Raw genomic sequence first — 27485 nt, 5'->3', positions numbered from 1 at the left:
AGCTGTGATCACCAATGCTCCTGTATTGGAGAATTACAAGGGGCTCTGTGGTCAGATTGAACTAAAGTATCTGATTGAGAGAAATGCGGAGGAGTAGAGGGATGGATGGATCGTGCAGAGACTTTCTTGTTCAACGAGACTGTCAGTTGAGAAGGTTTTAGGTTGGAGGAAGAAGAACGAAGAAAAAATGGACTTTATTATTCTGCCTGTTTGCATGTGTTGCTTTCTTTAAATGAAAATCTATATTTACTGTGGGCATTTCTTAGTGGATGGTGCAAAAATGAAACCATCTTGAAGCTAATGGTTTATTTTGTTTTCTTGGGGGGGGGGGTGTCATGTGAGAGTGCCTTTAAGAAATGGATGTTTAAGCAATGTACCATTAAGAAATGCAATGATGTCAGAGTGTGGGTGGAGCTGGGTTTCAGCCATTTTGAAGTTTTTAGTTTCAGTTTGAGATAGCAGCTGAAAAGTGCCTGGCTGGTTTGCTGAGAGCTGCAGGAAGGCAAAGAGCTGGCCTGGTGATTTCTGCAAATCCAAAGACTATAAATATATTGAATGTAACCTGTTGTGCTCCTATTTTTGAAGAGTTGAAGTCTTTTGGATGTGTAAAGGAACAGTTTTCAGGATTGGGTAGTGTTGTATTATTTTCGGGGTTATCTTTGAAGTAAGGGTGTTAAGAGATCCAATGTTTATTTAAAAGGTTAAGTTGAGTTCATGGAATAAACATTGTTTTGTGTTTAAAAACCCACGTGTCCATAATTGTAATACCACACCTGGAGACCAAGCCGTGTGCTTCAAAAGCAACAATACATTAAAGGGGTTGGACTCCATGATACATTTTGGGGTTCTGAAAACGCCTCTCCCATAACACCTGATCCAGATACGGCGAGAGCGAACGGGGTTCACCCTGATCCGGATACGCTGAGAGGGAACGGGGTTCACCCTGATCCGGATACGCTGGGAGCGAACGGGGTTCACCCTGATCCGGATACGCTGAGAGGGAACGGGGTTCACCCTGATCCGGATACACTGGGAGAGAACGGGGTTCACCCTGATCCGGATACACTGGGAGCGAACGGGGTTCACCCTGATCCGGATACACTGGGAGCGAACGGGGTTCACCCTGATCCGGGTACGCTGACAGTGAACGGGGTTCACCGTGATCCGGATACGCTGGGAGGGAACGGGGTTCACCCTGATCCGGATACGCTGAGAGAGAATGGGGTTCACCCTGATCCGGATACGCTGGGAGCGAACGGGGTTCACCCTGATCCGGATACGCTGGGAGCGAACGGGGTTCACCGTGATCCGGATACGCTGGGAGGGAACGGGGTTCACCCTGATCCGGATACGCTGGGAGAGAACGGGGTTCACCCTGATCCGGATACGCTGAGAGCGAACGGGGTTCACCCTGATCCGGATATGCTGAGAGCGAACGGGGTTCACCCTGATCCGGATACGCTGGGAGCGAACGGGGTTCACCCTGATCCGGATACGCTGGGAGCGAACAGGGTTCACCCTGATCCGGATACGCTGAGAGGGAACGGGGTTCACCCTGATCCGGATACGCTGGGAGCGAACGGGGTTCACCCTGATCCGGATACGCTGGGAGCGAACAGGGTTCACCCTGATCCGGATACGCTGAGAGGGAACGGAGTTCACCGTGATCCGGATACGCTGGGAGCGAACAGGGTTCACCCTGATCCGGATACGCTGGGAGCGAACGGGGTTCACCCTGATCCGGATACGCTGGGAGCGAACGGAGTTCACCGTGATCCGGATACGCTGACAGTGAACGGGGTTCACCCTGATCCGGATAGGCTGGGGGCGAACGGGGTTCACCCTGATCCGGATACGCTGACAGCGAGAGCTCAGAGTTGAGGCAGTGAGATGTTGGGTTTGTGAAGTTCCCAGTAAAATCCTTTCCCAATCTGACATCAGAGTGTTCGCCCCCACAATGTCCAATCTCTCAGGGCCTTCCTCATCATTCCATTATTCCCCTTTTGTTACTTTTGCCGTTATCATTTTGATCCATGGCCTCTCTCTCTGAAAGAGAGGCAGGGACGCGTCCCACAGTGCCACAGTGCCACAGGGCCACAGGGCCACAGGGCCACAGGGCCACAGGGCCACAGGGCCACCAGGTTAGATCAATGAAGGACGGTGGGGGATAATTCTCCCCATTGTTCCGACATTTTTCTTGCAGCTATCAGGCTGAGATTGTGCACCTTGTGAAACCAGACTGGGATTTGGGGTTTCAGCCGCACTCTACAGCTCGACCCGGGCAACATGAGCAAGTACTTCTCCCCTGATGCTCACCAGGGAGATACCTCAATAGCTGTTCCAATCATTGCTGTCGTCCTTGTTCATGCACAGGGTCACAGGCTTTGCTCCACACATCCCCTGGGACACCGCCCTTCCCTCTGGCAGAGACAGAGAGCTTCATAAAGATGCTGCTGGAGAACCGGTTTCCCCTGCCTGCCGCAGGCTGCACAGCATCAGAATGGGAGCTGTGCCAATGGCAACTGAGTCAATAGCTTTGCTGAGCTTCTCATTGTGGGTTTAATCTCCAGCTCTGTCAGCAGAGACCGGCTCTCTCTGGTGTGTGTCACCTCCTCGGTGTCAGTGCCCTCCCTGCATTACCGCACAAGGTACAGTTTCACCATCTCTCCAACCGTTTCCTGCTATCGGTGATATTGGAGATGGGAGCGCTGTGATGTGGGAATGCGCGGGAGCAGCTGGTGGGACAGTTGATAAAGAGGGAGGGGTTTCCCGAGCGAAGGGGCAGGTTACAAGGGGGCTACACAGTCAAGGTGATTGCTGCAATGATTACATGGGACCTAAGAAAATACTTTTTCACCCAGAGGGTGGTGAGCATCTGGAATTCGCACACCCCCCCCCCACTCCCACCCACCCCCCACTCCCACCCCCCCCCACTCCCACCCCCCTCTACCCCCCACCCCCCCACTCCCAACCCCCCGCCCCCCAGCCACTCCCCACGCCACTCACCCCCCACCCCCCACTCCCAAACCCCCACCCCCCCTGCCCCCCCACTCACCCCCCACCCCCCACTCCCTCCTGCCACTCCCCCCCACTCCCCCACCCCCCACTCCCAATCCCCCGTCCCCCCGCCACTCCGCCCCCCCCCACTCCCAACCCCCCCACCCCCCCCCCACTCCCAACCCCCCACCCCCCCCCCACTCCCAACCCCCCCACCCCCCCCACTCCCACCCACCCCCCACTCCCACCCCCCACCACTCCCACCCCCCCCACTCCCACCCCCCCTCTACCCCCCACCCCCCTACTCCCAACCCCCCACCCCCCTGCCCCCCCCACTCACCCCCCACTCCCTCCTGCCACTCCCCCCCACTCCCCCACCCCCCACTCCCAATCCCCCGTCCCCCCGCCACTCCGCCCCCCCGCTCCCACCCCCATCCGCCCATCCCCACCCCTCCCTCCGTCCCTGTCCCCCACACCCAACCCCCCTCCGCCCCCCAACTACCAACCCCCCGCCCCCGCCACTCCCTCCTGCCACTCCCCCCCACTCCCCCAGTCCCAATCCCCCGCCCCCCACTCCCACACCCCCACTTGGTTTCCCTTGGTTTCTGTGTCTATTAGCACTCTGTTCCCTTGGTTTCTGTGGCTATTAGCACTCCACAGTATAAATATTTCCCACTCTCTCTGTCTGTTAGCTTTGACAAAGAGTTATCGGACTCGAAACGTCAGCTCTTTTCTCTCCCTACAGATACTGCCAGACCTGCTGAGATTTTCCAGCGTTTTTTCATTGGTTTCAGATTCCAGCATCCGCAGTAATTTGCTTTTAAATGAATCAGATTGTTATCCCCCCGAGCCGGCGTTGTCTGAAATCCTTAAATCCGGCTCCCACTCAAAGACTGAATAAAGACATTCAGAAAGTTACTGTACGTGGGACAGGACTCACCAGCTCGACCCGTGGACCCAGCCCCTGCAGTGTGCGATGGGCGGCTTCAGCTCTCCTCTGAAGGAAAATAGATTTTTTTAAAGAGGATTTATTACCAGAACGCAGAACCTATTTCAACAAAAGGTGGATTCTACAGTAATGTGATGGAGCACAGACTCTGGACAGGAAATGGAGGTGACTCTTCCTCGAGGAATAAGGACATTGACAGAGGTTATTTCAGCCCAGACTGGTCTCTGCACACACAGGCTGTCTTTCTGAGGAATATTACCCAGATGTTGGAAGGATTAGCGGCTCATTATCAATGTCTGAACCTGTTCTGATGACTCCTTCCATGGCCAATAGGGATTGAGCTGGGAGCAGCTGTGAGAGAGGGAGGGCTGCAGGCTCTGGCACCATCAGCTCCAACACACGTGCAGCCACACACAGTGGAATAGCCGAGAGACTTGGTGGTGAGGGGCAGCATGTGCATGAGATATCGGCGGGGGTCATGAATAGACTCTAGGGGATGGCTATTCGGGAGCAGGATGGGAAACCTTCTTTCCTGATTCTTTGTCTATAGCAGGAGTAATGGAGTGTAAGCAGAGCGAGAGTGAGCAGAGTAAGAGTGAGCAGGGTGAGAGTGAGCAGGGTGAGAGTGAGCATAGTGAGTGTGAGCAGAGTGAGTGTGAGCAGAGTGACAGTGAGCAGGGTGAGAGTGAGCATGGTGAGAGTGAGCATAGTGAGTGTGAGCAGAGTGAGTGTGAGCAGAGTGAGAGTGAGCAGGGTGAGAGTGAGTAGGTTGAGAGTGAGCAGACTGAGAGTGAGTGTGAGCAGAGTGAGTGTGAGCAGAGTGAGTGTGAGCAGAGTGAGAGTGAGCAGGATGAAAGTGAGCAGGGTGAGAGTGAGCAGAGTGGGCATGAGCAGAGCGAGTGTGAGCAGAGCGAGAGTGAGCTGGGTGAGAGTGAGCAGAGTGAGAGTGAGCAGAGTGAGTGTGAGCAGACCGAGAGTGAGCAGAGTGAGTGTGAGCAGAGTGGGAGTGAGCAGAGTGGGAGTGAGCAGAGTGGTAGTGAGCAGAGTGAGAGTGAACAGAGTGAGAGTGAACAGAACGAGTGTGAGCAGAGTGAGAGTGAGCAGAGCGAGTGAGGAGAGTGAGAGTGGGCAGAACGAGAGTGAGAAGAGAGCGAGAAGAGAGTGAGAAGAGCGAGTGTGAGCAGAGTGAGAGTAAGCAGAGTGAGAGTGATCAGGGTGAGAGTGAGCAGAGTGAAAACAAGCAGAGCAAGAGTGAGCAGAGTGACAGTGAGCAGGGTGAGAGTGAGCAGGGTGAGAGTGAGCAGAGTGATTGTGAGCAGAGTCAGTGTGAGCAGAGTGAGTGTGAGCAGAGCGAGAGTGAGCAGAGCGAGAGAGAGCAGGGCGAGAGTGAGTGGGGTGAGAGTGAGCAGAGTGAGCGTGAGCAGAGTGAGAGTGAGCAGGGTGAGAGTGAGCAGAGTGGGCGTGAGCAGAGTGAGTGTGAGCAGAGCGAGAGTGAGCAGGGTGAGAGGGAGCAGGGTGAGTGAGAAGAGTGAGAGTGAGCAGAGTGAGTGTGAGCAGAACGAGAGTGAGCAGCGCAAGTGTGAGCAGAGTGTGAGTGAGCAGAGAGGGAGTGAGCAGAGCGGTAGTGAGAGTGAACAGAGCGAGTGTGAGCAAAGTGAGAGTGAGCAGAGTGAGAGAGAGCAGAGCGACTGAGGAGAGTGAGAGTGAGCAACGCGAGAGTGAGAAGAGTGAGTGTGAGCAGAGTGAGCGTAAGCAGAGTGAGAGTGATCAGGGTGAGAGTGAGCAGAGTGAAAACAAGCAGAGCGAGAGTGAGCAGAGTGAGAATGAGCAGAGTGAGAGGGAGCAGAGCGAATGTGAGCAGAGTGAGAGTGAGCAGAGAGAGAGAGTGAGAAGAGTGAGCAGAGTGAGAGTGAGCAGGGCAAGAGTGATCAGAGTGAGAGTGAGGAGAGCAAGAGTGAGCAGAGCAGGAGTGAGCAGAGTGAGTGTGAGCAGAGTGAGAATGAGCAGAATGAGAGTGAGCAGAGTGGGAGTGTGAGAGTTAGCAGAGCGAGAATGAGAAGAGTGAGAGTGAGCAGAGTGGGAGTGAGCAGAGTGAGAGTGAGCGGAGCGACAGTGAGCAGAGTGAGAGTGAGCAGGGTGAGAGTGAGAGAGCGAGAGTGAGCAGAGCGAGAGTGAGCAGAGCGAGAGGGAGCAGAGCGAGAGGGAGCAGAGCGAGTGTGAGCAGAGTGAGAGTGAGCAGAGAGAGAGTGAGAAGAGTGAAAGTGAGCAGAGTGAGAGTGAGCAGGGTGAGAGTGAGCAGAGCAAGAGTGTGCAGAGCGGGAATGAGCAGAGTGAGTGTGAGCAGAGTGAGAATGAGCAGAATGAGAGTGAGCAGCGCGGGAATGAGCAGAGTGAGAGTGAGCAGAGTGAGAGTGAGCAGAGCGAGTGTGAGCAGAGTGGGAGTGAGCAGAGTGGTAGTGAGCAGAGTGAGAGTGAACAGAGTGAGAGTGAACAGAGCGAGTGTGAGCAGAGTGAGAGTGAGCAGAGCGAATGAGCAGAGTGAGAGTGAACAGAGTGAGAGTGAACAGAGCAAGTGTGAGCAGAGTGAGAGTGAGCAGAGCGAATGAGCAGAGTGAGAGTGAGCAGAGCAAGAGTGAGCAGAGCAGTAGTGAGCAGAGTGAGTGTGAGCAGAGTGAAAATGAGCGGAATGAGAGTGTGCAGCGCGAGAATGAGCAGAGTGAGAGTGAGCAGAGTGAGAGTGAGCAGAGTGAGAGTGAGCAGAGTTTGAGTGAGCAGAGTGGGAGTGAGAGTTAGCAGAGCGAGAATGAGAAGAGTGAGAGTGAGCAGAGTGGGAGTGAGCAGAGTGAGAGTGAGCGGAGCGACAATGAGCAGAGTGAGAGTGAGCAGAGTGAGAGAGCGAGAGTGAGCAGAGCGAGAGTGAGCAGACCGAGAGGGAGCAGAGCGAGTGTGAGCAGAGTGAGAGTGAGCAGAGAGAGAGTGAGAAGAGTGAAAGTGAGCAGAGTGAGTGTGAGCAGAGTGAGAATGAGCAGAATGAGAGTGAGCAGCGCGGGAATGAGCAGAGTGAGAGTGAGCAGAGTGAGAGTGAGCAGAGTGAGTGTGAGCAGAGTGGGAGTGAGCAGAGTGGGAGTGAGCAGAGCGGTAGTGACAGAGTGAGAGTGAACAGAGTGAGAGTGAACAGAGCGAGTGTGAGCAGAGTGAGAGTGAGCAGAGCGAATGAGAAGAGTGAGAGTGAGCAGAGCGAGAGTGAGAAGAGAGTGAGAAGAGCGAGTGTGAGCAGAGTAAGAGTAAGCAGAGTGAGAGTGATCAGGATGAGAGTGAGCAGAGTGAAAACAAGCAGAGCAAGAGTGAGCAGAGTGAGAGTGAGCAGAGTGAGAGTGAGCAGTGTGCGAGTGAGCAGGGTGAGAGTGAGCAGAGTGAGAGTGAGCAGAGTGAGTGTGAGCAGACCGAGAGTGAGCAGAGCGAGTGTGAGCAGAGTGAGTGTGAGCAGAGTGGGAGTGAGCAGAGTGGGAGTGAGCAGAGCGGTAGTGAGCAGAGTGAGAGTGAACAGAGTGTGAGTGAACAGAGCGAGTGTGAGCAGAGTGAGAGTGAGCAGAGCGAGTGAGGAGAGTGAGAGTGAGCAGAGCAAGAGTGAGAAGAGAGTGAGAAGAGCGAGTGTGAGCAGGGTGAGAGTGAGCAGAGTGAGTGTGAGCAGAGTGAGTGTGAGCAGAGTGAGTGTGAGCAGTGTGGGAGTGAGCAGAGCGTTAGTGAGCAGAGTGAGAGTGAACATAGTGAGAGTGAGGAGTGGGAGTGAGCAGAGTGAGAGTGAGCAGAGTGAGAGTGAGCAGGGTGAGAGTGAGCAGAGTGAGTGTGAGCACAGTGACAATGAGCAGAGCGAGAGTGAGCAGAGCGAGTGTGAGCAGAGTGAGTGTGAGCAGAGTGAGTGCGAGCAGAGTGGGAGTGAGCAGAGCGGTAGTGATCAGAGTGAGAGGGAACACAGTGAGAGTGAACAGAGCGAATGTGAGCAGAGTGAGAGTGAGCAGAGTGAGAGTGAGCAGACCGAGTGAGGACAGTGAGAGTGAGCAGAGCGAGAGTGAGAAGAGAGTGAGAAGAGAGTGAGAAGAGCGAGTGTGAGCAGAGTGAGAGTAAGCAGAGTGAGAGTGAACAGGGTGAGAGTGAGCAGAGTGAAAACAAGCAGAGCAAGTGTGAGCAGAGTGAGAGTGAGCAGAGTGAGAGGGAGCAGAGCCAGTGTGAGCAGAGACCGAGTGAGAAGAGTGAGAGTGAGCAGAATGAGAGTGAGCAGGGCGAGAGTGAGGAGAGTGAGAGTGAGCAGAGCAAGAGTGAGCAGAGCGGGAATGAGCAGAGTGAGTGTGAGCAGAGTGAGAGTGAGCAGAGTAGGAGTGAGCGTGAGCAGAGTGTGAGTGAGCAGAGTGAGAGTGAGCAGAGCGAGAGTGAGCAGAGTGAATGTGAGCAGAGTGAGAGTGAGCAGAGTAGGAGTGAGCGTGAGCAGAGTGAGAGTGAGCAGAGTGAGAGTGAGCAGAGCGAGAGTGAGCAGTTTGAAAGTGAGCAGAATGAGAGTGAGCAGAGTGAGAGTGAGCAGGGTGAGAGTGAGCAGGGTGAGAATGAGTAGAGTGGGAGTGAGCAGAGCGAGAGTGAGCAGGTGAGAGTGAGCAGAGCGAGTGTGAGCAGAGCAAGAGTGAGCAGAGCAAGCAGGGTGAAAGTGAGCAGAGCGAGTGTGTGCAGAGTGAGAGTGAGCAGAGTGAGAGTGAGCAGAGCGACAGTGAGCAGAGTAGGAGTGAGAGTGAGCAGAGTGAGAGTGAGCAGAGTGAGAGTGAGCAGAGCGAGAGTGAGCAGTGTGATAGTGAGCAGAATGAGAGTGAGCAGAGCGAGAGTGAGCAGAGTGGGAGTGAGCAGCGCGAGTTTGATCAGAGTGAGAGTGAGCAGAGCGAGTGTGAGCAGAGTGAGAGTGAGCAGAGCGAGTGTGAGCAGAGTGAGAGTGAGCAGAGCGAGAGTGAGCAGAGTGAGAGTGAGCAGAGAGAGTGTGAGCAGAGTGAGAGTGAGCAGAGTGAGAGTGAGCAGAGTGAGAGTGAGCAGGGTGAGAGTGAGCAGAGCGAGAGTGAGCAATGTGAGAGAGAGCAGAGCGAGAGTGAGCAGAGCGAGTGTGAGCAGAGCGAGAGTGAGCAGGGTAAGCGTGAGCAGAGTGGGAGTGAACAGAGTGAGAGTGAACAGAGCGAGTGTGAGCAGAGTGAGAGTGAGCAAAGCGAATGAGAAGAGAGAGTGAGCAGAGCGAGAGTGAGAAGAGAGTGAGAAGAGCGAGTGTGAGCAGAGTGAGAGTAAGCAGAGTGAGAGTGATCAGGGTGAGAGTGAGCAGAGTGAAAACAAGCAGAGCAAGAGTGAGCAGCGTGAGAGTGAGCAGAGTGAGAGTGAGCAGTGTGAGAGTGAGCAGGGTGAGTGTGAGCAGAGTGAGTGTGAACAGAGTGAGAGTGAGCAGGGTGAGAGTGAGCAGGGTGAGAGTGAGCAGAGTGGGCGTGAGCAGAGTGAGTGTGAGCAGAGAAAGAGTGAGCAGGGTGAGAGGGAGCAGGGTGAGAGTGAGCAGAGTGAGAGTGAGCAGAGTGAGTGTGAGCAGACCGAGGTGAGCAGAGCGAGTGTGAGCAGAGTCAGTGTGAGCAGAGTGGCAGTGAGCAGAGTGGGAGTGAGCAGAGCGGTAGTGAGCAGAGTGAGAGTGAACAGAGTGTAAGTGAACAGAGCGAGAGTGAGCAGAGTGAGAGTGAGCAGAGCGAGTGAGGAGAGTGAAAGTGAGCAGAGCGAGAGTGAGAAGAGAGTGAGAAGAGCGAGTGTGAGCAGAGTGAGAGTGAGCAGGGTGAGAGTGAGCAGAGTGAGTGTGAGCAGAGTGAGAGTGAAAAGAGAGTGAGAAGAGAGTGAGAAGAGCGAGTGTGAGCAGAGTGAGAGTAAGCAGAGTGAGAGTGATCAGGGTGAGAGTGAGCAGAGTGAAAACAAGCAGAGCGAGAGTGAGCAGAGTGAGAGTGAGCAGAGTGAGAGGGAGCAGAGCGAGTGTGAGCAGAGTGAGAGTGAGCAGAGACCGAGTGAGAAGAGTGAGAGTGAGCAGAATGAGGGTGAGCAGAATGAGAGTGAGCAGAGTGAGAGTGAGCAGAGCAAGAGTGAGCAGAGCGGGAATGAGCAGAGTGAATATGAGCAGAGTGAGAGTGAGCAGAGTAGGAGTGAGCGTGAGCAGAGTGAGAGTGAGCAGAGTGAGAGTGAGCAGAGTGAGAGTGAGCAGAGCGAGAGTGAGCAGTGTGATAGTGAGCAGAATGAGAGTGAGCAGAGTGAGAGTGAGCAGGGTGAGAGTGAGCAGGGTGAGAATGAGTAGAGTGGGAGTGAGCAGAGCGAGAGTGAGCAGGGTGAGCGTGAGCAGAGCGAGTGTGAGCAGAGCGAGAGTGAGCAGAGCAAGCAGGGTGAGAGTGAGCAGAGCGAGTGTGTGCAGAGTGAGAGTGAGCAGAGTGAGAGTGAGCAGAGTGAGAGTGAGCAGAGCGAGAGTGAGCAGTGTGATAGTGAGCAGAATGAGAGTGAGGAGTGCGAAAGTGAGCAGAGTGGGAGTGAGCAGAGCGAGTTTGATCAGAGTGAGAGTGAGCAGAGCGCATGTGAGCAGAGTGAGAGTGAGCAGAGCGAGTGTGAGCAGAGTGAGAGTGAGCAGAGCGAGAGTGAGCAGAGTGAGAGTGAGCAGAGAGAGTGTGAGCAGATTGAGAGTGAGCAGAGCAAGAGTGAGCAGAGCGAGAGTGAGCAGGGTGAGAGTGAGCAGAGCGAGAGTGAGCAGTGTGGGAGTGAGCAGAGCGAGAGTGAGAAGAGCGAGAGGGAGCAGAGTGAGAGTGGGCAGAGCGAGAGTGGGCAGTGTGAGTCAGCAGAGCGCGTGTGAGCAGAGCGAGTGTGAGCAGGGTGATAGTGAGCAGAGCGAGTATGAGCAGAGTGAGAGTGAGCAGAGCGAGAGTGAGCAGGGCGAGAGTGAGCAGGTTGAGAGTGAGCAGAATGAGAGTGAGCAGAGCGGGAGTGAGCAGAGCGGGAGTGAGCAGAGCGAGTGTGAACAGAGTGACAGTGAGCAGAGTGAGAGTGAGCAGAATGAGAGTGAGCAGAGCGAGTGTGCATAGAGCGAGGGTGAGCAGAGTGAGAGTGAGCAGAGCGAGTGTGAGCAGTGTGCACTCTGATCAATGTGACAGTGAATGAAAGCTTTGAGAAGGTTTTGCCTTTTTATCACTTGATTGATTGCTCCCTGTTTGCTGACTCTTGCACACTTACCCTGTTTTCGTTGTAAATGATCTGCACAATGCTGCTGTGTCGCTGCTCGATGTGGGGAGGGGACGCGGGATTTACAGCTTCTGCCGGTTTGGCTGCTTCTGCTTCAAGCTGTTCCTGTAAAATAAAACAGATGAAAGAGGCTGTTAACTGAAAGGAGATTGCAGAGATGTTTGTCAAATGGTTTCTGGATGATCAGATTGATCACGGTGAGATTTCTGCTGTCAGAAAGGGTTAATTAGACTGCCTGATTGAGACCGAGAGTCATTCCTCGTCTTATTAACTTTCAGCTTTTACCTGTGAAATATCCCGAATTGCTGAAAGCTGCAATATGCAAGCCTTTCAAACGGGCAGCACGGTAGCACAATGATTAGCACTGTTGCTTCACAGCACCAGCGTCCCAGGTTCGATTCCCGGCTGGGTCACTGTCTGTGCAGAGTCTGCACATTCTCCCCGTGTCTGCGTGGGTTTCCTCCGGGTGCTCCGGTTTCCCCCCACAAGTCCCGAAAGATGTGCTGTTAGGTGAATTGGACATTCTGAATTCTCCCTCTGGGTACCCGAACAGGCGCCGGAATGTGGCGACTAGGGGCTTTTCACAGTAACTTCATTGTTAATGTAAGCTGACTTGTGACAATAAAGATTATTTTGTAAAAAGTGAGTCTCTGTTAGAAATGAAACTAGAAGACAAGCTTGCTTTATGCTATTAATTTCAATCCACTTCAAAGCAATGCTTTGTTGAGTTTGTAAACAGTTAAAAACATTTGGCATTGGAACAGATATTTGGACGTTGGAAGATTTGGCCACTGGGAGTCTGACATCAGAACTGGAACAAGTTCTGTTTAAAAGGCTGCAGGGTTTCTGGTGATGGTGAACAAAGAACAAAGAAAAGTACAGCACAGGAACAGGCCCTTCGGCCCTCCAAGCCCGTGCTGACCATGCTGCCCGTCTAAACTAAAATCTTCTACACTTCCGGGGTCCGTATCCCTCTATTCCCATCCTATTCATGTATTTGTCAAGATGCCCCTTAAATGTCACTATCGTCCCTGCTTCCACCACCTCCTCCGGCAGCGAGTTCCAGGCACCCACTACCCTCTGTGTAAAAACCTTGCCTCGTGCGTCTCCTCTAAGCCTTGCCCCTCACACCTTAAACCTATGCCCCCTAATAATTGACCCCTCTACCCTGGGCAAAAGCCTCTGACTATCCACTCTGTCTATGCCCCTCATAATTTTGAAGACCTCTATCAGGTCGCCCCTCAACCTCCTTCGTTCCAGTGAGAGCAAACCGAGTTTATTCAACCGCTCCTCATAACTAATGCCCTCCATACCAGGCAACATCCTGGTAAATCTCTTCTGCACCCTCTCTAAAGCCTCCACATCCTTCTGGTGGTGTGGCGACCAGAATTGAACACTACACTCCAAGTGTGGCCAGCTGCAACATGACTTTCGAATTCTTATACTCCCGGCCAATGAAGGTAAGCATGCCGTATGCCTTCTTGACTACCTTCTCCACCTGTGTTGCCCCTTTCAGTGACCTGTGGACCTGTACACCTAGATCTCTCTGACTGTCAATACTCTTGAGGGTTCTACCATTCACTGCATATTCCCTACATGCATTAGACCTTCCAAAATGCATTACCTCACATTTGTCCGGATTAACCTCCATCTGCCATCTCTCCGCCCAAGTCTCCAAACGATCTAAATCCTGCTGTATCCTCTGACAGTCCTCATCACTATCCGCAGTTCCACCAACATTTGTGTTGTCTGCAAACTTACTAATCAGACCAGTTACATTTTCCTCCAAATCATTGATATATACTACGAATAGCAAAGGTCCCAGCACTGATCCCTGCGGAACACCACTAGTCACAGCCCTCCAATCAGAAAAGCACCCTTCCATTGCTACTCTCTGCCTTCTATGACCTAGCCAGTTCTGTATCCACCTTGCCAGCTCACCCCTGATCCCGTGTGACTTCACCTTTTGTACCAGTCTGCCATGAGGGACCTTGTCAAAGGCCAATTGCCAGTCATGAATAAATGTGAGAATAGATATTGAAGTTTGCCAATCCTATTATTTTAAGGAGTAATTTATGAGTCGGAACCCACATCCTCAAACATTTTTTGGTGAGAAATTTGTGAATCATTTCACCAAGTCGAACCTGAACAGGTTTAACACAAAATAATCACTGGCCAAGCTGGGGAATTCAACATCATTCTGGGCTGGTAAATACAGAAAGACAAAGGACTCTGCATGTGAATTAAAGATAATTGGCTTCATTCTATTTCAGAGTTTTAATCAAACCCAGGTCCCTGGCACTGTGAAGCAACAGAGCTAACCACTGTGCTAATGTGTCGCACTGTGATAGAGAGGTCACCAGACCCGGATGGGTGTATCCTAGATCGCAGAGAGAGGTAAGGGAGCATATTGCAGAGTCATTGACAAATATTTTCCATGCCTCTCTAAACACGGGATTAGTTCCAGGGGACTGGAGGATGTAAATGTGATGCCGTTGTTTAAGAAAGCGGCAAAGGATAACCCTGGAAACTACAGACCTGTCAGCTTGACATCAATAGTGGGAAAAGTATTGGAGGCCATAATATGGGATGAGATAAATATACACTTTCAGAAAAATAAGTTAATATTAGCCAGTCAACATGGCTTTGTCAAGGGCAGGTCATGTCTGACAAATTTAATTGAGTTCTTTGATGAGGTGCCACAGGCAGTGGATGAAAGTAGTGCTGTGGATGTTGTATATTTGGACTTTCAGAAAGAATTTGATAGAGTGCTACGTTGCAGGTTGGTTATCAAATTAAAAATGTTTGGGATTGATGGGTCCTTGGCTAAGAGATAGGAAACAGAGGGTAAGGATAGACGGGCATTTCTCAGACTGGAGACAAGTTTAAAGTTGTGTTCCCCAGGGCTCAGTGTTGGGACCCTTGCTTTTTCTGATTTATATAAATGATTTAGAATTGGGTGTTGAGGGCAAAATCTTTGAATTTGCGATTGATGCTAAGCCAGGGAGAATAGTGAATTGTGAGGATGACGCTGAGCGACTTCAAAGGGACATTGACAAGTTGGCCAAATGGGCAGACACCTGACAGATTAACGTCAATGTAGTGAAATGTGAAGTAATGCATTTTGCAGAAGAAACATGGGGAGACAATACAGGCTCAATGGTACAACTTTGAGGGGAGTAAAGGAGCAAAAGGACCTCGGGGTTCAAGAGCAGAATTCTCTGAAGGTGGCCAGACAAGTTGAAACAGTTGTTAAGAAGGCTTAGAGCATCCTTGGGTTTATAAATAAAGGCAGAGAGTATAAAAGCAAGGAAATGATGCTGCACCTCTACACATCATTGGTCAGACCACATTTGGAGTATTGTGTTCAGTTCTGGGCACCTTATTTCCAAAAGGATGTTAAAGACCTGGAGGGAGTGCCGAGGGGATTTACTAGAATGAATTCAGGAATGGCAATTTTAGATACGGGGAAAGATTGGAGAAATTGGGCTTGTTCTCCACGGAGCAGAGAAGATTAAGAGGCAACTTTACTGAGGTGTTCACAATTATGAACAATTGTGACAGGATAAGGAAGGATATTCTGGGTCCACTAGTTGGTACATCAGTGACTGGGGGGGGTCACAATTCCAATATGGTCAGCGAGAGAGCTGGGAGTGCGATGGGGAGAAAGTTCTTTACTCGGAGAGTTGTTGGGGATTGGAATGTGCTGCCTGGGAGAGTTGTTGGGGTTTGGAATGTGCTGCCTGGGAGAGATGTTGGGGTTTGGAATGTGCTGCCTGGGAGAGTTGTTGGGGTTTGGAATGTGCTGCCTGGGAGAGTTGTTGGGGTTTGGAATGTGCTGCCTAGGAGAGTTGTTGGGGATGGAATGTGCTGCCTGGGAGAGTTGTTGGGGTTTGGAATGAGCTGCCTGGGAGAGTTGTTGGGGTTTGGAATGCGCTGCCTGGGAGAGTTGTTGGGGTTTGGAATGCGCTGCCTGGGAGAGTTGTTGGGGTTTGGAATGTGCTGCCTGGGAGAGTTGTTGGGGATGGAATGTGCTGCCTGGGAGAGTTGTTGGGGTTTGGAATGTGCTGCCTGGGAGAGTTGTTGGGGTTTGGAATGTGCTGCCTTGGAGAGTTGTTGGGGTTTGGAATGTGCTGCCTGGGAGAGTTGTTGGGGTTTGGAATGTGCTGCCTGGGAGAGTTGTTGGGGATGGAATGCGCTGCCTGGGAGAGTTGTTGGGGATGGAATGCGCTGCCTGGGAGAGTTGTTGGGGATGGAATGTGCTGCCTGGGAGAGTTGTTGGGGTTTGGAATGTGCTGTCTGGGAGAGTTGTTGGGGATGGAATGTGCTGCCTGGGAGAGTTGTTGGGGTTTGGAATGTGCTGCCTGGGAGAGTTGTTGGGGATGGAATGTGCTGCCTGGGAGAGTTGTTGGGGTTTGGAATGTGCTGCCTGGGAGAGTTGTTGGGGTTTGGAATGTGCTGCCTGGGAGAGTTGTTGGGGATGGAATGTGCTGCCTGGGAGAGTTGTTGGGGTTTGGAATGTGCTGCCTGGGAGAGTTGTTGGGGATGGAATGTGCTGCCTGGGAGAGTTGTTGGGGTTTGGAATGTGCTGCCTGGGAGAGTTGTTGGGGTTTGGAATGCGCTGCCTGGGAGAGTTGTTGGGGTTTGGAATGTGCTGTCTGGGAGAGTTGTTGGGGATGGAATGTGCTGCTTGGGAGAGTTGTTGGGGTTTGGAATAAGCTCTTTGGGAGAGTTGTTGGGGATGGAATGTGCTGCTTGGGAGAGTTGTTGGGGATGGAATGTGCTGTCTGGGAGAGTTGTTGGGGTTTGGAATGTGCTGCCTGGGAGAGTTGTTGGGGTTTGGAATGTGCTGTTTGGGAGAGTTGTTGGGGATGGAATGTGCTGCCTGGGAGAGTTGTTGGGGTTTGGAATGCGCTGCCTGGGAGAGTTGTTGGGGTTTGGAATGTGCTGCCTGGGAGAGTTGTTGGGAATGGAATGTGCTGCCTGGGAGAGTTGTTGGGAATGAAATGTGCTGCCTGGGAGAGTTGTTGGGGTTTGGAATGTGCTGCCTGGGAGAGTTGTTGGGGATGGAATGTGCTGCCTGGGAGAGTTGTTGGGAATGGAATGTGCTGCCTGGGAGAGTTGTTGGGGTTTGGAATGTGCTGCCTGGGAGAGTTGTTGGGGATGGAATGTGCTGCCTGGGAGAGTTGTTGGGGTTTGGAATGTGCTGCCTGGGAGAGTTGTTGGGGTTTGGAATGAGCTGCCTGGGAGAGTTGTTGGGGTTTGGAATGCGCTGCCTGGGAGAGTTGTTGGGGTTTGGAATGCGCTGCCTGGGAGAGTTGTTGGGGTTTGGAATGTGCTGCCTGGGAGAGTTGTTGGGGATGGAATGTGCTGCCTGGGAGAGTTGTTGGGGTTTGGAATGTGCTGCCTGGGAGAGTTGTTGGGGTTTGGAATGTGCTGCCTTGGAGAGTTGTTGGGGTTTGGAATGTGCTGCCTGGGAGAGTTGTTGGGGTTTGGAATGTGCTGCCTGGGAGAGTTGTTGGGGATGGAATGCGCTGCCTGGGAGAGTTGTTGGGGATGGAATGCGCTGCCTGGGAGAGTTGTTGGGGATGGAATGTGCTGCCTGGGAGAGTTGTTGGGGTTTGGAATGTGCTGTCTGGGAGAGTTGTTGGGGATGGAATGTGCTGCCTGGGAGAGTTGTTGGGGTTTGGAATGTGCTGCCTGGGAGAGTTGTTGGGGTTTGGAATGTGCTGCCTGGGAGAGTTGTTGGGGATGGAATGTGCTGCCTGGGAGAGTTGTTGGGGTTTGGAATGTGCTGCCTGGGAGAGTTGTTGGGGATGGAATGTGCTGCCTGGGAGAGTTGTTGGGGTTTGGAATGCGCTGCCTGGGAGAGTTGTTGGGGTTTGGAATGTGCTGTCTGGGAGAGTTGTTGGGGATGGAATGTGCTGCTTGGGAGAGTTGTTGGGGTTTGGAATAAGCTCTTTGGGAGAGTTGTTGGGGATGGAATGTGCTGCTTGGGAGAGTTGTTGGGGATGGAATGTGGTGCCTGGGAGAGTTGTTGGGGTTTGGAATGTGCTGCCTGGGAGAGTTGTTGGGGTTTGGAATGTGCTGCCTGGGAGAGTTGTTGGGAATGGAATGTGCTGCCTGGGAGAGTTGTTGGGAATGAAATGTGCTGCCTGGGAGAGTTGTTGGGGTTTGGAATGTGCTGCCTGGGAGAGTTGTTGGGGATGGAATGTGCTGCCTGGGAGAGTTGTTGGGAATGGAATGTGCTGCCTGGGAGAGTTGTTGGGGTTTGGAATGTGCTGCCTGGGAGAGTTGTTGGGGATGGAATGTGCTGCCTGGGAGAGTTGTTGGGGTTTGGAATGTGCTGCCTGGGAGAGTTGTTGGGGTTTGGAATGTGCTGCCTGGGAGAGTTGTTGGGGTTTGGAATGTGCTGCCTGGGAGAGTTGTTGGGGTTTGGAATGTGCTGCCTTGGAGAGTTGTTGGGGTTTGGAATGTGCTGCCTGGGAGAGTTGTTGGGGTTTGGAATGTGCTGCCTGGGAGAGTTGTTGGGGTATGGAATGTGCTGCCTGGGAGAGTTGTTGGGGTTTGGAATGTGCTGCCTGGGAGAGTTGTTGGGGTTTGGAATGTGCTGCCTGGGAGAGTTGTTGGGGTTTGGAATGTGCTGCCCGGGTGGGTTGTTGGGGTTTGGAATGCGCTGCCTGGGAGCGTTGGGGTTAGGAATGAGCTGCCTGGGAGAGTTGTTGGGGTTTGGAATGTGCTGTCTGGGAGAGTTGTTGGGGTTTGGAATGTGCTGCCTGGGAGAGTTGTTGCGGTTTGGAATGTGCTGCCTGGGAGAGTTGTTGGGATTTGGAATGCGCTGCCTGGGGGAGTTGTTGGGGTTTGGAATGTGCTGCCTGGGAGAGTTGTTGGGGTTTGGAATGTGCTGCCTGGGAGTGTTGTTGGGGTTTGGAATGTGCTGCCTGGGAGAGTTGTCGGGGTTTGGAATGTGCTGCGTGGGAGAGTTGTTGGGGATGGAATGTGCTGCCTGGGAGAGTTGTTGGGGTTTGGAATGCGCTGCCTGGGAGAGTTGTTGGGGATGGAATGTGCTGCCTGGGAGAGTTGTTGGGGATGGAATGCGCTGCCTGGGAGAGTTGTTGGGGTTTGGAATGCGCTGCCTGGGAGAGTTGTTGGGGATGGAATGTGCTGCCTGGGAGAGTTGTTGGGGATGGAATGCGCTGCCTGGGAGAGTTGTTGGGGTTTGGAATGTGCTGCCTGGGAGAGTTGTTGGGGTTTGGAATGTGCTGCCTGGGAGAGTTGTTGGGGTTTGGAATGTGCTGCCTGGGAGAGTTGTTGGGGATGGAATGTGCTGCCTGGGAGAGTTGTTGGGGTTTGGAATGTGCTGCCTGGGAGAGTTGTTGGGGATGGAATGTGCTGCCTGGGAGAGTTGTTGGGGTTTGGAATGTGCTGCCTGGGAGAGTTGTTGGGGATGGAATGTGCTGCCTGGGAGAGTTGTTGGGGATGGAATGTGCTGCCTGGGAAAGTTGTTGGGGTTTGGAATGTGCTGTCTGGGAGAGATGTTGGGGTTTGGAATGTGCTGCCTGGGAGAGTTGTTGGGGTTTGGAATGTGCTGCCTGGGAGAGTTGTTGGGGTTTGGAATGTGCTGCCTGGGAGAGTTGTTGGGGATGGAATTTGCTGCCTGGGAGAGTTGTTGGGGATGGAATGCGCTGCCTGGGAGAGTTGTTGGGGTTTGGAATGTGCTGCCTGGGAGAGTTGTTGGGGTGTGGAATGTGCTGCCTGAGAGAGTTGTTGGGGTTTGGAATGTGCTGCCTGGGAGAGTTGTTGGGGATGGAATGCGCTGCCTGGGAGAGTTGTTGGGGTTTGGAATGAGCTGCCTGGGAGAGTTGTTGGGGATGGAATGTGCTGCCTGGGAGAGTTGTTGGGGTTTGGAATGTGCTGCCTGGGAGAGTTGTTGGGGATGGAATGTGCTGCCTGGGAGAGTTGTTGGAGATGGAATGTGCTACCTGGGAGAGTTGTTGGGGTTTGGAATGTGCTGCCTGGGAGAGTTGTTGGGGATGGAATGTGCTGCCTGGGAGAGTTGTTGGGGTTTGGAATGTGCTGCCTGGGAGAGTTGTTGGGGATTGAATGCGCTGCCTGGGAGAGTTTTTGGGGTTTGGAATGTGCTGCCTGGGAGAGTTGTTGGGGATTGAATGCGCTGCCTGAGAGAGTTGTTGGGGTTTGGAATGTGCTGCCTGGGAGAGTTGTTGGGGTTTGGAATGTGCTGCCTGGGAGAGTTGTTGGGGTTTGGAATGTGCTGCCTGGGAGAGTTGTTGGGGATGGAATGTGCTGCCTGGGAGAGTGGTTGGGGTTTGGAATGTGCTGCCTGGGAGAGTTGTTGGGGATGGAATGCGCTGCCTGGGAGAGTTGTTGGGGATGGAATGTGCTGCCTGGGAGAGTTGTTGGGGATGGAATGTGCTGCCTGGGAGAGTTGTTGGGGATGGAATGTGCTGCCTGGGAGAGTGGTTGGGGTTTGGAATGTGCTGCCTGGGAGAGTTGTTGGGGTTTGGAATGTGCTGCCTGGGAGAGTTGTTGGGGTTTGGAATGTGCTGCCTGGGAGAGTTGTTGGGGTTTGGAAAGCGCTGCCCGGGTGGGTTGTTGGGGTTTGGAATGCGCTGCCTGGGAGAGTTGTTGGGGTTTGGAATGTGCTGCCTGGGAGAGTTGTTGGGGTTTGGAATGTGCTGTCTGGGAGAGTTGTTGGGGTTAGGAATGTGCTGCCTGGGAGAGTTGTTGGGGATGGAATGTGCTGCCTGGGGGAGTTGTTGGGGTTTGGAATGTGCTGCCTGGGAGAGTTGTTGGGGTTTGGAATGTGCTGCCTGGGAGAGTTGTTGGGGATGGAATGTGCTGCCTGGGAGAGTTGTTGGGGATGGAATGCGCTGCCTGAGAGAGTTGTTGGGGATGGAATGTGCTGCCTGGGAGAGTTGTTGGGGTTTGGAATGCGCTTCCTGGGAGAGTTGTTGGGGTTTGGAATGCGCTGCCTGGGAGAGTTGTTGGGGATGGAATGTGCTGCCTGGGAGCGTTGTTGGGGATGGAATGTGCTGTCTGGGAGAGTTGTTGGGGATGGAATGTGCTGTCTGGGAGAGTTGTTGGGGTTAGGAATGTGCTGCCTGGGAGAGTTGTTGGGGTTTGGAATGCGCTTCCTGGGAGAGTTGTTGGGGATGGAATGTGCTGCCTGGGAGAGTTGTTGGGGATGGAATGTGCTGCCTGGGAGAGTTGTTGGGGTTTGGAATGTGCTGCCTGGGAGAGTTGTTGGGGTTTGGAATGTGCTGCCTGGGTGAGTTGTTGGGGTTTGGAATGTGCTGCCTGGGAGAGTTGTTGGGGATGGAATGTGCTGCCTGGGAGAGTTGTTGGGGTTTGGAATGTGCTGCCTGGGAGAGTTGTTGGGGATGGAATGTGCTGCCTGGGAGAGTTGTTGGGGATGGAATGTGCTGCCTGGGAGAGTTGTTGGGGATGGAATGTGCTGCCTGGGAGAGTTGTTGGGGTTTGGAATGTGCTGCCTGGGAGAGTTGTTGGGGTTTGGAATGTGCTGCCTTGGAGAGTTAGAACATAGAACATAGAACAGTACAGCACAGAACAGGCCCTTCGGCCCTCAATGTTGTGCCGAGCCATGATCACCCTACTCAAACCCACATATCCACCCTATACCCCTAACCCAACAACCCCCCCCTTAACCTTACATTTATTAGGACACTACGGGCAATTTAGCATGGCCAATCCACCTAACCCGCACATCTTTGGACTGTGGGAGGAAACCGGAGCACCCGGAGGAAACCCACGCGCACAGGGATGGACGTGCAGACTCCACACAGACAGTGACCCAGCCGGGAATCGAACCTGGGACCCTGGAGCTGTGAAGCATTTATGCTAACCACCATGCTACCCTGCTGCCCCATAGTTGGGGTTTGGAATGTGCTGCCTGGGAGAGTTGTTGGGGTTTGGAATGTGCTGCCTGGGAGAGTTGTTGGGGTTTGGAATGTGCTGCCTGGCAGAGTTGTTGGGGTTTGGAATGTGCTGCCTGGGAGAGTTGTTGAGGATGGAATGTGCTGCCTGGGAGAGTTGTTGGGGATGGAATGTGCTGCCTGGCAGAGTTGTTGGGGTTTGGAATGTGCTGCCTGGGAGAGTTGTTGGGGTTTGGAATGTGCTGCCTGGGAGAGTTGTTGGGGTTTGGAATGCGCTGCCTGGGAGAGTTGTTGGGGATGGAATGTGCTGCCTGAGAGAGTTGTTGGGGATGGAATGTGCTGCCTGGGAGGGTTGTTGGGGTTTGGAATGTGCTGCCTGGGAGAGTTGTTGGGGATGGAATGTGCTGCCTGGGAGAGTTGTTGGGGTTTGGAATGTGCTGCCTGGGAGAGTTGTTGGGGATGGAATGTGCTGCCTGGGAGAGTTGTTGGGGTTTGGAATGTGCTGCCTGGGAGAGTTGTTGGGGATGGAATGTGCTGCCTGAGAGAGTTGTTGGGGATGGAATGTGCTGCCTGGGAGGGTTGTTGGGGTTTGGAATGTGCTGCCTGGGAGAGTTGTTGGGGATGGAATGTGCTGCCTGGGAGAGTTGTTGGGGTTTGGAATGTGCTGCCTGGGAGAGTTGTTGGGGATGGAATGTGCTGCCTGGGAGAGTTGTTGGGGATGGAATGTGCTGCCTGGGAGAGTTGTTGGGGTTTGGAATGTGCTGCCTGGGAGAGTTGTTGGGGGTTGGAATGCGCTGCCTGGGGGAGTTGTTGGGGTTTGGAATGTGCTGCCTGGGGGAGTTGTTGGGGATGGAATGTGCTGCCTGGGAGAGTTGTTGGGGTTTGGAATGCGCTGCCTGGGAGAGTTGTTGGGGATGGAATGTGCTGCCTGGGAGAGTTGTTGGGGTTTGGAATGTGCTGCCTGGGAGAGTTGTTGGGGATGGAATGTGCTGCCTGGGAGAGTTGTTGGGTTTTGGAATGTGCTGCCTGGGAGAGTTGTTGGGTTTTGGAATGTGCTGCCTGGGAGAGTTGTTGGGGTTTGGAATGTGCTGCCTGGGAGAGTTGTTGGGGTTTGGAATGTGCTGCCTGGGAGAGTTGTTGGGGATGGAATGTGCTGCCTGGGAGAGTTGTTGGGGATGGAATGTGCTGTCTGGGAGAGTTGTTGGGGTTTGGAATGCGCTGCCTGGGAGAGTTGTTGGGGTTTGGAATGCGCTGCCTGGGAGAGTTGTTGGGGTTTGGAATGTGCTGCCTGGGAGAGTTGTTGGGGTTTGGAATGCGCTGCCTGGGAGAGTTGTTGGGGATGGAATGTGCTGCCTGGGAGAGTTGTTGGGGATGGAATGTGCTGCCTGGGAGAGTTGTTGGGGTTTGGAATGCGCTGCCTGGGAGAGTTGTTGGGGTTTGGAATGCGCTGCCTGGGAGAGTTGTTGGGGATGGAATGTGCTGCCTGGGAGAGTTGTTGGGGATGGAATGTGCTGCCTGGGAGAGTTGTTGGGGATGGAATGCGCTGCCTGGGAGAGTTGTTGGGGATGGAATGTGCTGTCTGGGAGAGTTGTTGGGGTTTGGAATGCGCTGCCTGGGAGAGTTGTTGGGGATGGAATGTGCTGCCTGGGAGAGTTGTTGGGGATGGAATGTGCTGCCTGGGAGAGTTGTTGGGGATGGAATGCGCTGCCTGGGAGAGTTGTTGGGGATGGAATGTGCTGCCTGGGAGAGTTGTTGGGGTTTGGAATGTGCTGTCTGGGAGAGTTGTTGGGGTTTGGAATGCGCTGCCTGGGAGAGTTGTTGGGGATGGAATGTGCTGCCTGGGAGAGTTGTTGGGGATGGAATGTGCTGCCTGGGAGAGTTGTTGGGGATGGAATGCGCTGCCTGGGAGAGTTGTTGGGGATGGAATGTGCTGCCTGGGAGAGTTGTTGGGGTTTGGAATGTGCTGTCTGGGAGAGTTGTTGGGGTTTGGAATGTGCTGCGTGGGAGAGTTGTTGGGGTTTGGAATGCGCTGCCTGGGAGAGTTGTTGGGGTTTGGAATGTGCTGCCTGGGAGAGTTGTTGGGGTTTGGAATGTGCTGCCTGGGAGAGTTGTTGGGGATGGAATGCGCTGCCTGGGAGAGTTGTTGGGGTTTGGAATGTGCTGCGTGGGAGAGTTGTTGGGGTTTGGAATGTGCTGCCTGGGAGAGTTGTTGGGGTTTGGAATGTGCTGCCTGGGAGAGTTGTTGGGGTTTGGAATGTGCTGCCTGGGAGAGTTGTTGGGGATGGAATGTGCTGCCTGGGAGAGTTGTTGGGGATGGAATGCGCTGCGTGGGAGAGTTGTTGGGGTTTGGAATGTGCTGCCTGGGAGAGTTGTTGGGGTTTGGAATGTGCTGCCTTGGAGAGTTGTTGGGGTTTGGAATGTGCTGCCTGGGAGAGTTGTTGGGGTTTGGAATGTGCTGCCCGGGTGGGTTGTTGGGGTTTGGAATGCGCTGCCTGGGAGCGTTGGGGTTAGGAATGAGCTGCCTGGGAGCGTTGTTGGGGTTTGGAATGTGCTGTCTGGGAGAGTTGTTGGGGTTTGGAATGTGCTGCCTGGGAGAGTTGTTGCGGATGGAATGTGCTGCCTGGGAGAGTTGTTGGGGATGGAATGTGCTGCCTGGGAGAGTTGTTGGGGATGGAATGTGCTGCCTGGGAGAGTTGTTGGGGTTTGGAATGTGCTGCCTGGGAGAGTTGTTGGGATTTGGAATGCGCTGCCTGGGGGAGTTGTTGGGGTTTGGAATGTGCTGCCTGGGAGAGTTGTTGGGGTTTGGAATGTGCTGCCTGGGAGTGTTGTTGGGGTTTGGAATGTGCTGCCTGGGAGAGTTGTCGGGGTTTGGAATGTGCTGCCTGGGAGAGTTGTTGGGGTTTGGAATGTGCTGCCTGGGAGAGTTGTTGGGGATGGAATGTGCTGCCTGGGAGAGTTGTTCGGGATGGAATGTGCTGCCTGGGAGAGTTGTTGGGGTTTGGAATGCGCTGCCTGGGAGAGTTGTTGGGGTTTGGAATGCGCTGTCTGGGAGAGTTGTTGGGGATGGAATGCGCTGCCTGGGAGAGTTGTTGGGGTTTGGAATGTGCTGCCTGGGAGAGTTGTTGGGGTTTGGAATGTGCTGCCTGGGAGAGTTGTTGGGGTTTGGAATGCGCTGCCTGGGAGAGTTGTTGGGGATGGAATGTGCTGCCTGGGAGAGTTGTTGGGGTTTGGAATGTGCTGCCTGGGAGAGTTGTTGGGGATGGAATGTGCTGCCTGAGAGAGTTGTTGGGGTTTGGAATGTGCTGCCTGGGAGAGTTGTTGGGGATGGAATGTGCTGCCTGGGAGAGTTGTTGGGGTTTGGAATGTGCTGCCTGGGAGAGTTGTTGGGGATGGAATGTGCTGCCTGGGAGAGTTGTTGGGGTTTGGAATGTGCTGCCTGGGAGAGTTGTTGGGGATGGAATGTGCTGCCTGGGAGAGTTGTTGGGGATGGAATGTGCTGCCTGGGAGAGTTGTTGGGGATGGAATGTGCTGCCTGGGGGAGTTGTTGGGGATGGAATGTGCTGCCTGGGAGAGTTGTTGGGGATGGAATGCGCTGCCTGGGAGAGTTGTTGGGGATGGAATGTGCTGCCTGGGAAAGTTGTTGGGGTTTGGAATGTGCTGTCTGGGAGAGATGTTGGGGTTTGGAATGTGCTGCCTGGGAGAGTTGTTGGGGATGGAATTTGCTGCCTGGGAGGTTTGTTGGGGTTTGGAATGTGCTGCCTGGGAGAGTTGTTGGGGTTTGGAATGTGCTGCCTGGGAGAGTTGTTGGGGATGGAATTTGCTGCCTGGGAGGTTTGTTGGGGTTTGGAATGTGCTGCCTGGGAGAGTTGTTGGGGATGGAATGTGCTGCCTGGGAGAGTTGTTGGGGATGGAATGCGCTGCCTGGGAGAGTTGTTGGGGTTTGGAATGTGCTGCCTGGGAGGGTTGTTGGGGATGGAATGTGCTGCCTGGGAGAGTTGTTGGGGTTTGGAATGTGCTGCCTGGGAGAGTTGTTGGGGATGGAATGTGCTGCCTGGGAGAGTTGTTGGGGTTTGGAATGTGCTGCCTGGGAGAGTTGTTGGGGATGGAATGTGCTGCCTGGGAGAGTTGTTGGGGTTTGGAATGTGCTGCCTGGGAGAGTTGTTGGGGATGGAATGTGCTGCCTGGGAGAGTTGTTGGGGTTTGGAATGTGCTGTCTGGGAGAGTTGTTGGGGTGTGGAATGTGCTGCCTGAGAGAGTTGTTGGGGTTTGGAATGTGCTGCCTGAGAGAGTTGTTGGGGTTTGGAATGTGCTGCCTGGGAGAGTTGTTGGGGTTGGAATGTGCTGCCTGGGAGAGTTGTTGGGGATGGAATGCGCTGCCTGGGAGAGTTGTTGGGGATGGAATGTGCTGCCTGGGAGAGTTGTTGGGGTTTGGAATGTGCTGCCTGGGAGAGTTGTTGGGGTTTGGAATGTGCTGCCTGGGAGAGTTGTTGGGGTTTGGAATGTGCTGCCTGGGAGAGTTGTTGGGGTTTGGAATGTGCTGCCTGGGAGAGTTGTTGGGGTTTGGAATGTGCTGCCTGGGAAAGTTGTTGGGGATGGAATGTGCTGCCTGGGAGAGTTGTTGGGGATGGAATGTGCTGCCTGGGAGAGTTGTTGGGGATGGAATGTGCTGCCTGGGAGAGTTGTTGCGGTTTGGAATGTGCTGCCTGGGAGAGTTGTTGGGGTTTGGAATGTGCTGCCTGGGAGAGTTGTTGGGGTTTGGAATGTGCTGCCTGGGAGAGTTGTTGGGGATGGAATGTGCTGCCTGGGAGAGTTGTTGGGGTTTGGAATGTGCTGCCTGGGAGAGTTGTTGGGGTTTGGAATGTGCTGCCTGGGAGAGTTGTTGGGAATGGAATGTGCTGCCTGGGAGAGTTGTTGGGGTTTGGAATGTGCTGCCTGGGAGAGTTGTTGGGAATGGAATGTGCTGCCTGGGAGAGTTGTTGGGGTTTGGAATGTGCTGCCTGGGAGAGTTGTTGGGGTTTGGAATGTGCTGCCTGGGAGTGTTGTTGGGGTTTGGAATGTGCTGCCTGGGAGAGTTGTCGGGGTTTGGAATGTGCTGCCTGGGAGAGTTGTTGGGGTTTGGAATGTGCTGCCTGGGAGAGTTGTTGGGGATGGAATGTGCTGCCTGGGAGAGTTGTTCGGGATGGAATGTGCTGCCTGGGAGAGTTGTTGGGGTTTGGAATGCGCTGCCTGGGAGAGTTGTTGGGGTTTGGAATGCGCTGTCTGGGAGAGTTGTTGGGGATGGAATGCGCTGTCTGGGAGAGTTGTTGGGGATGGAATGTGCTGCCTGGGAGAGTTGTTGGGGTTTGGAATGTGCTGCCTGGGAGAGTTGTTGGGGATTGGAATGTGCTGCCTGGGAGAGTTGTTGGGGTTTGGAATGTGCTGCCTGGGAGAGTTGTTGGGGATGGAATGTGCTGCCTGGGAGAGTTGTTGGGTTTGGAATGCGCTGCCTGGGAGAGTTGTTGGGGTTTGGAATGTGCTGCCTGGGAGAGTTGTTGGGGATGGAATGTGCTGCCTGGGAGAGTTGTTGGGGATGGAATGTGCTGCCTGGGAGAGTTGTTGGGGTTTGGAATGTGCTGCCTGGGAGAGTTGTTGGGGTTTGGAATGTGCTGCCTGGGAGAGTTGTTGGGGATGGAATGTGCTGCCTGGGAGAGTTGTTGGGGTTTGGAATGTGCTGCCTGGGAGAGTTGTTGGGGATTGGAATGTGCTGCCTGGGAGAGTTGTTGGGGTTTGGAATGTGCTGCCTGGGAGAGTTGTTGGGGATGGAATGTGCTGCCTGGGAGAGTTGTTGGGATTGGAATGTGCTGCCTGGGAGAGTTGTTGGGGATGGAATGTGCTGCCTGGGAGAGGGGGTTGGAATGTGCTGCCTGGAGAGTTGTTGGGGTTTGGAATGTGCTGCCTGGGAGAGTTGTTGGGGATGGAATGTGCCGCCTGGGAGAGTTGTTGGGGTTTGGAATGTGCTGCCTGGGAGAGTTGTTGGGGATGGAATGTGCTGCCTGGGAGAGTTGTTGGGCTTTGGAATGTGCTGCCTGGGAGAGTTGTTGGGGATGGAATGTGCCGCCTGGGAGAGTTGTTGGGCTTTGGAATGTGCTGTCTGGGAGAGTTGTTGGGGTTTGGAATGCGCTGCCTGGGAGAGTTGTTGGGGATGGAATGTGCTGCCTGGGAGAGTTGTTGGGCTTTGGAATGTGCTGCCTGGGAGAGTTGTTGGGGATGGAATGTGCCGCCTGGGAGAGTTGTTGGGGTTTGGAATGTGCTGCCTGGGAGAGTTGTTGGGGATGGAATGTGCTGCCTGGGAGAGTTGTTGGGGTTTGGAATGT

The 27485-nt window shown here is 53.6% G+C and overlaps 1 protein-coding gene across 1 annotated transcript in view; it reads right to left on the bottom strand.

Moving 5' to 3' along the window:
* LOC119977119 (nuclear receptor corepressor 2-like) overlaps positions 1 to 27485 on the bottom strand; it is a 132841-nt gene that overhangs the window by 62968 nt on the left and 42388 nt on the right. The window contains exons 5-6 of the mRNA XM_038817738.1: positions 11210 to 11323; positions 3938 to 3994 (exon numbers count right to left, since the gene is read on the bottom strand). Coding sequence (XP_038673666.1) covers positions 3938 to 3994; positions 11210 to 11323 — 171 coding nt within the window. The remainder of the gene's footprint in view (positions 1 to 3937; positions 3995 to 11209; positions 11324 to 27485) is intronic.

Source organism: Scyliorhinus canicula, chromosome 1, assembly GCF_902713615.1.
Source record: "Scyliorhinus canicula chromosome 1, sScyCan1.1, whole genome shotgun sequence".
Taxonomy (NCBI): domain Eukaryota; kingdom Metazoa; phylum Chordata; class Chondrichthyes; order Carcharhiniformes; family Scyliorhinidae; genus Scyliorhinus; species Scyliorhinus canicula.
The sequence above is the reverse complement of the archived record's forward strand: the minus strand, read 5'-3'. Positions and strand labels throughout refer to the sequence as shown.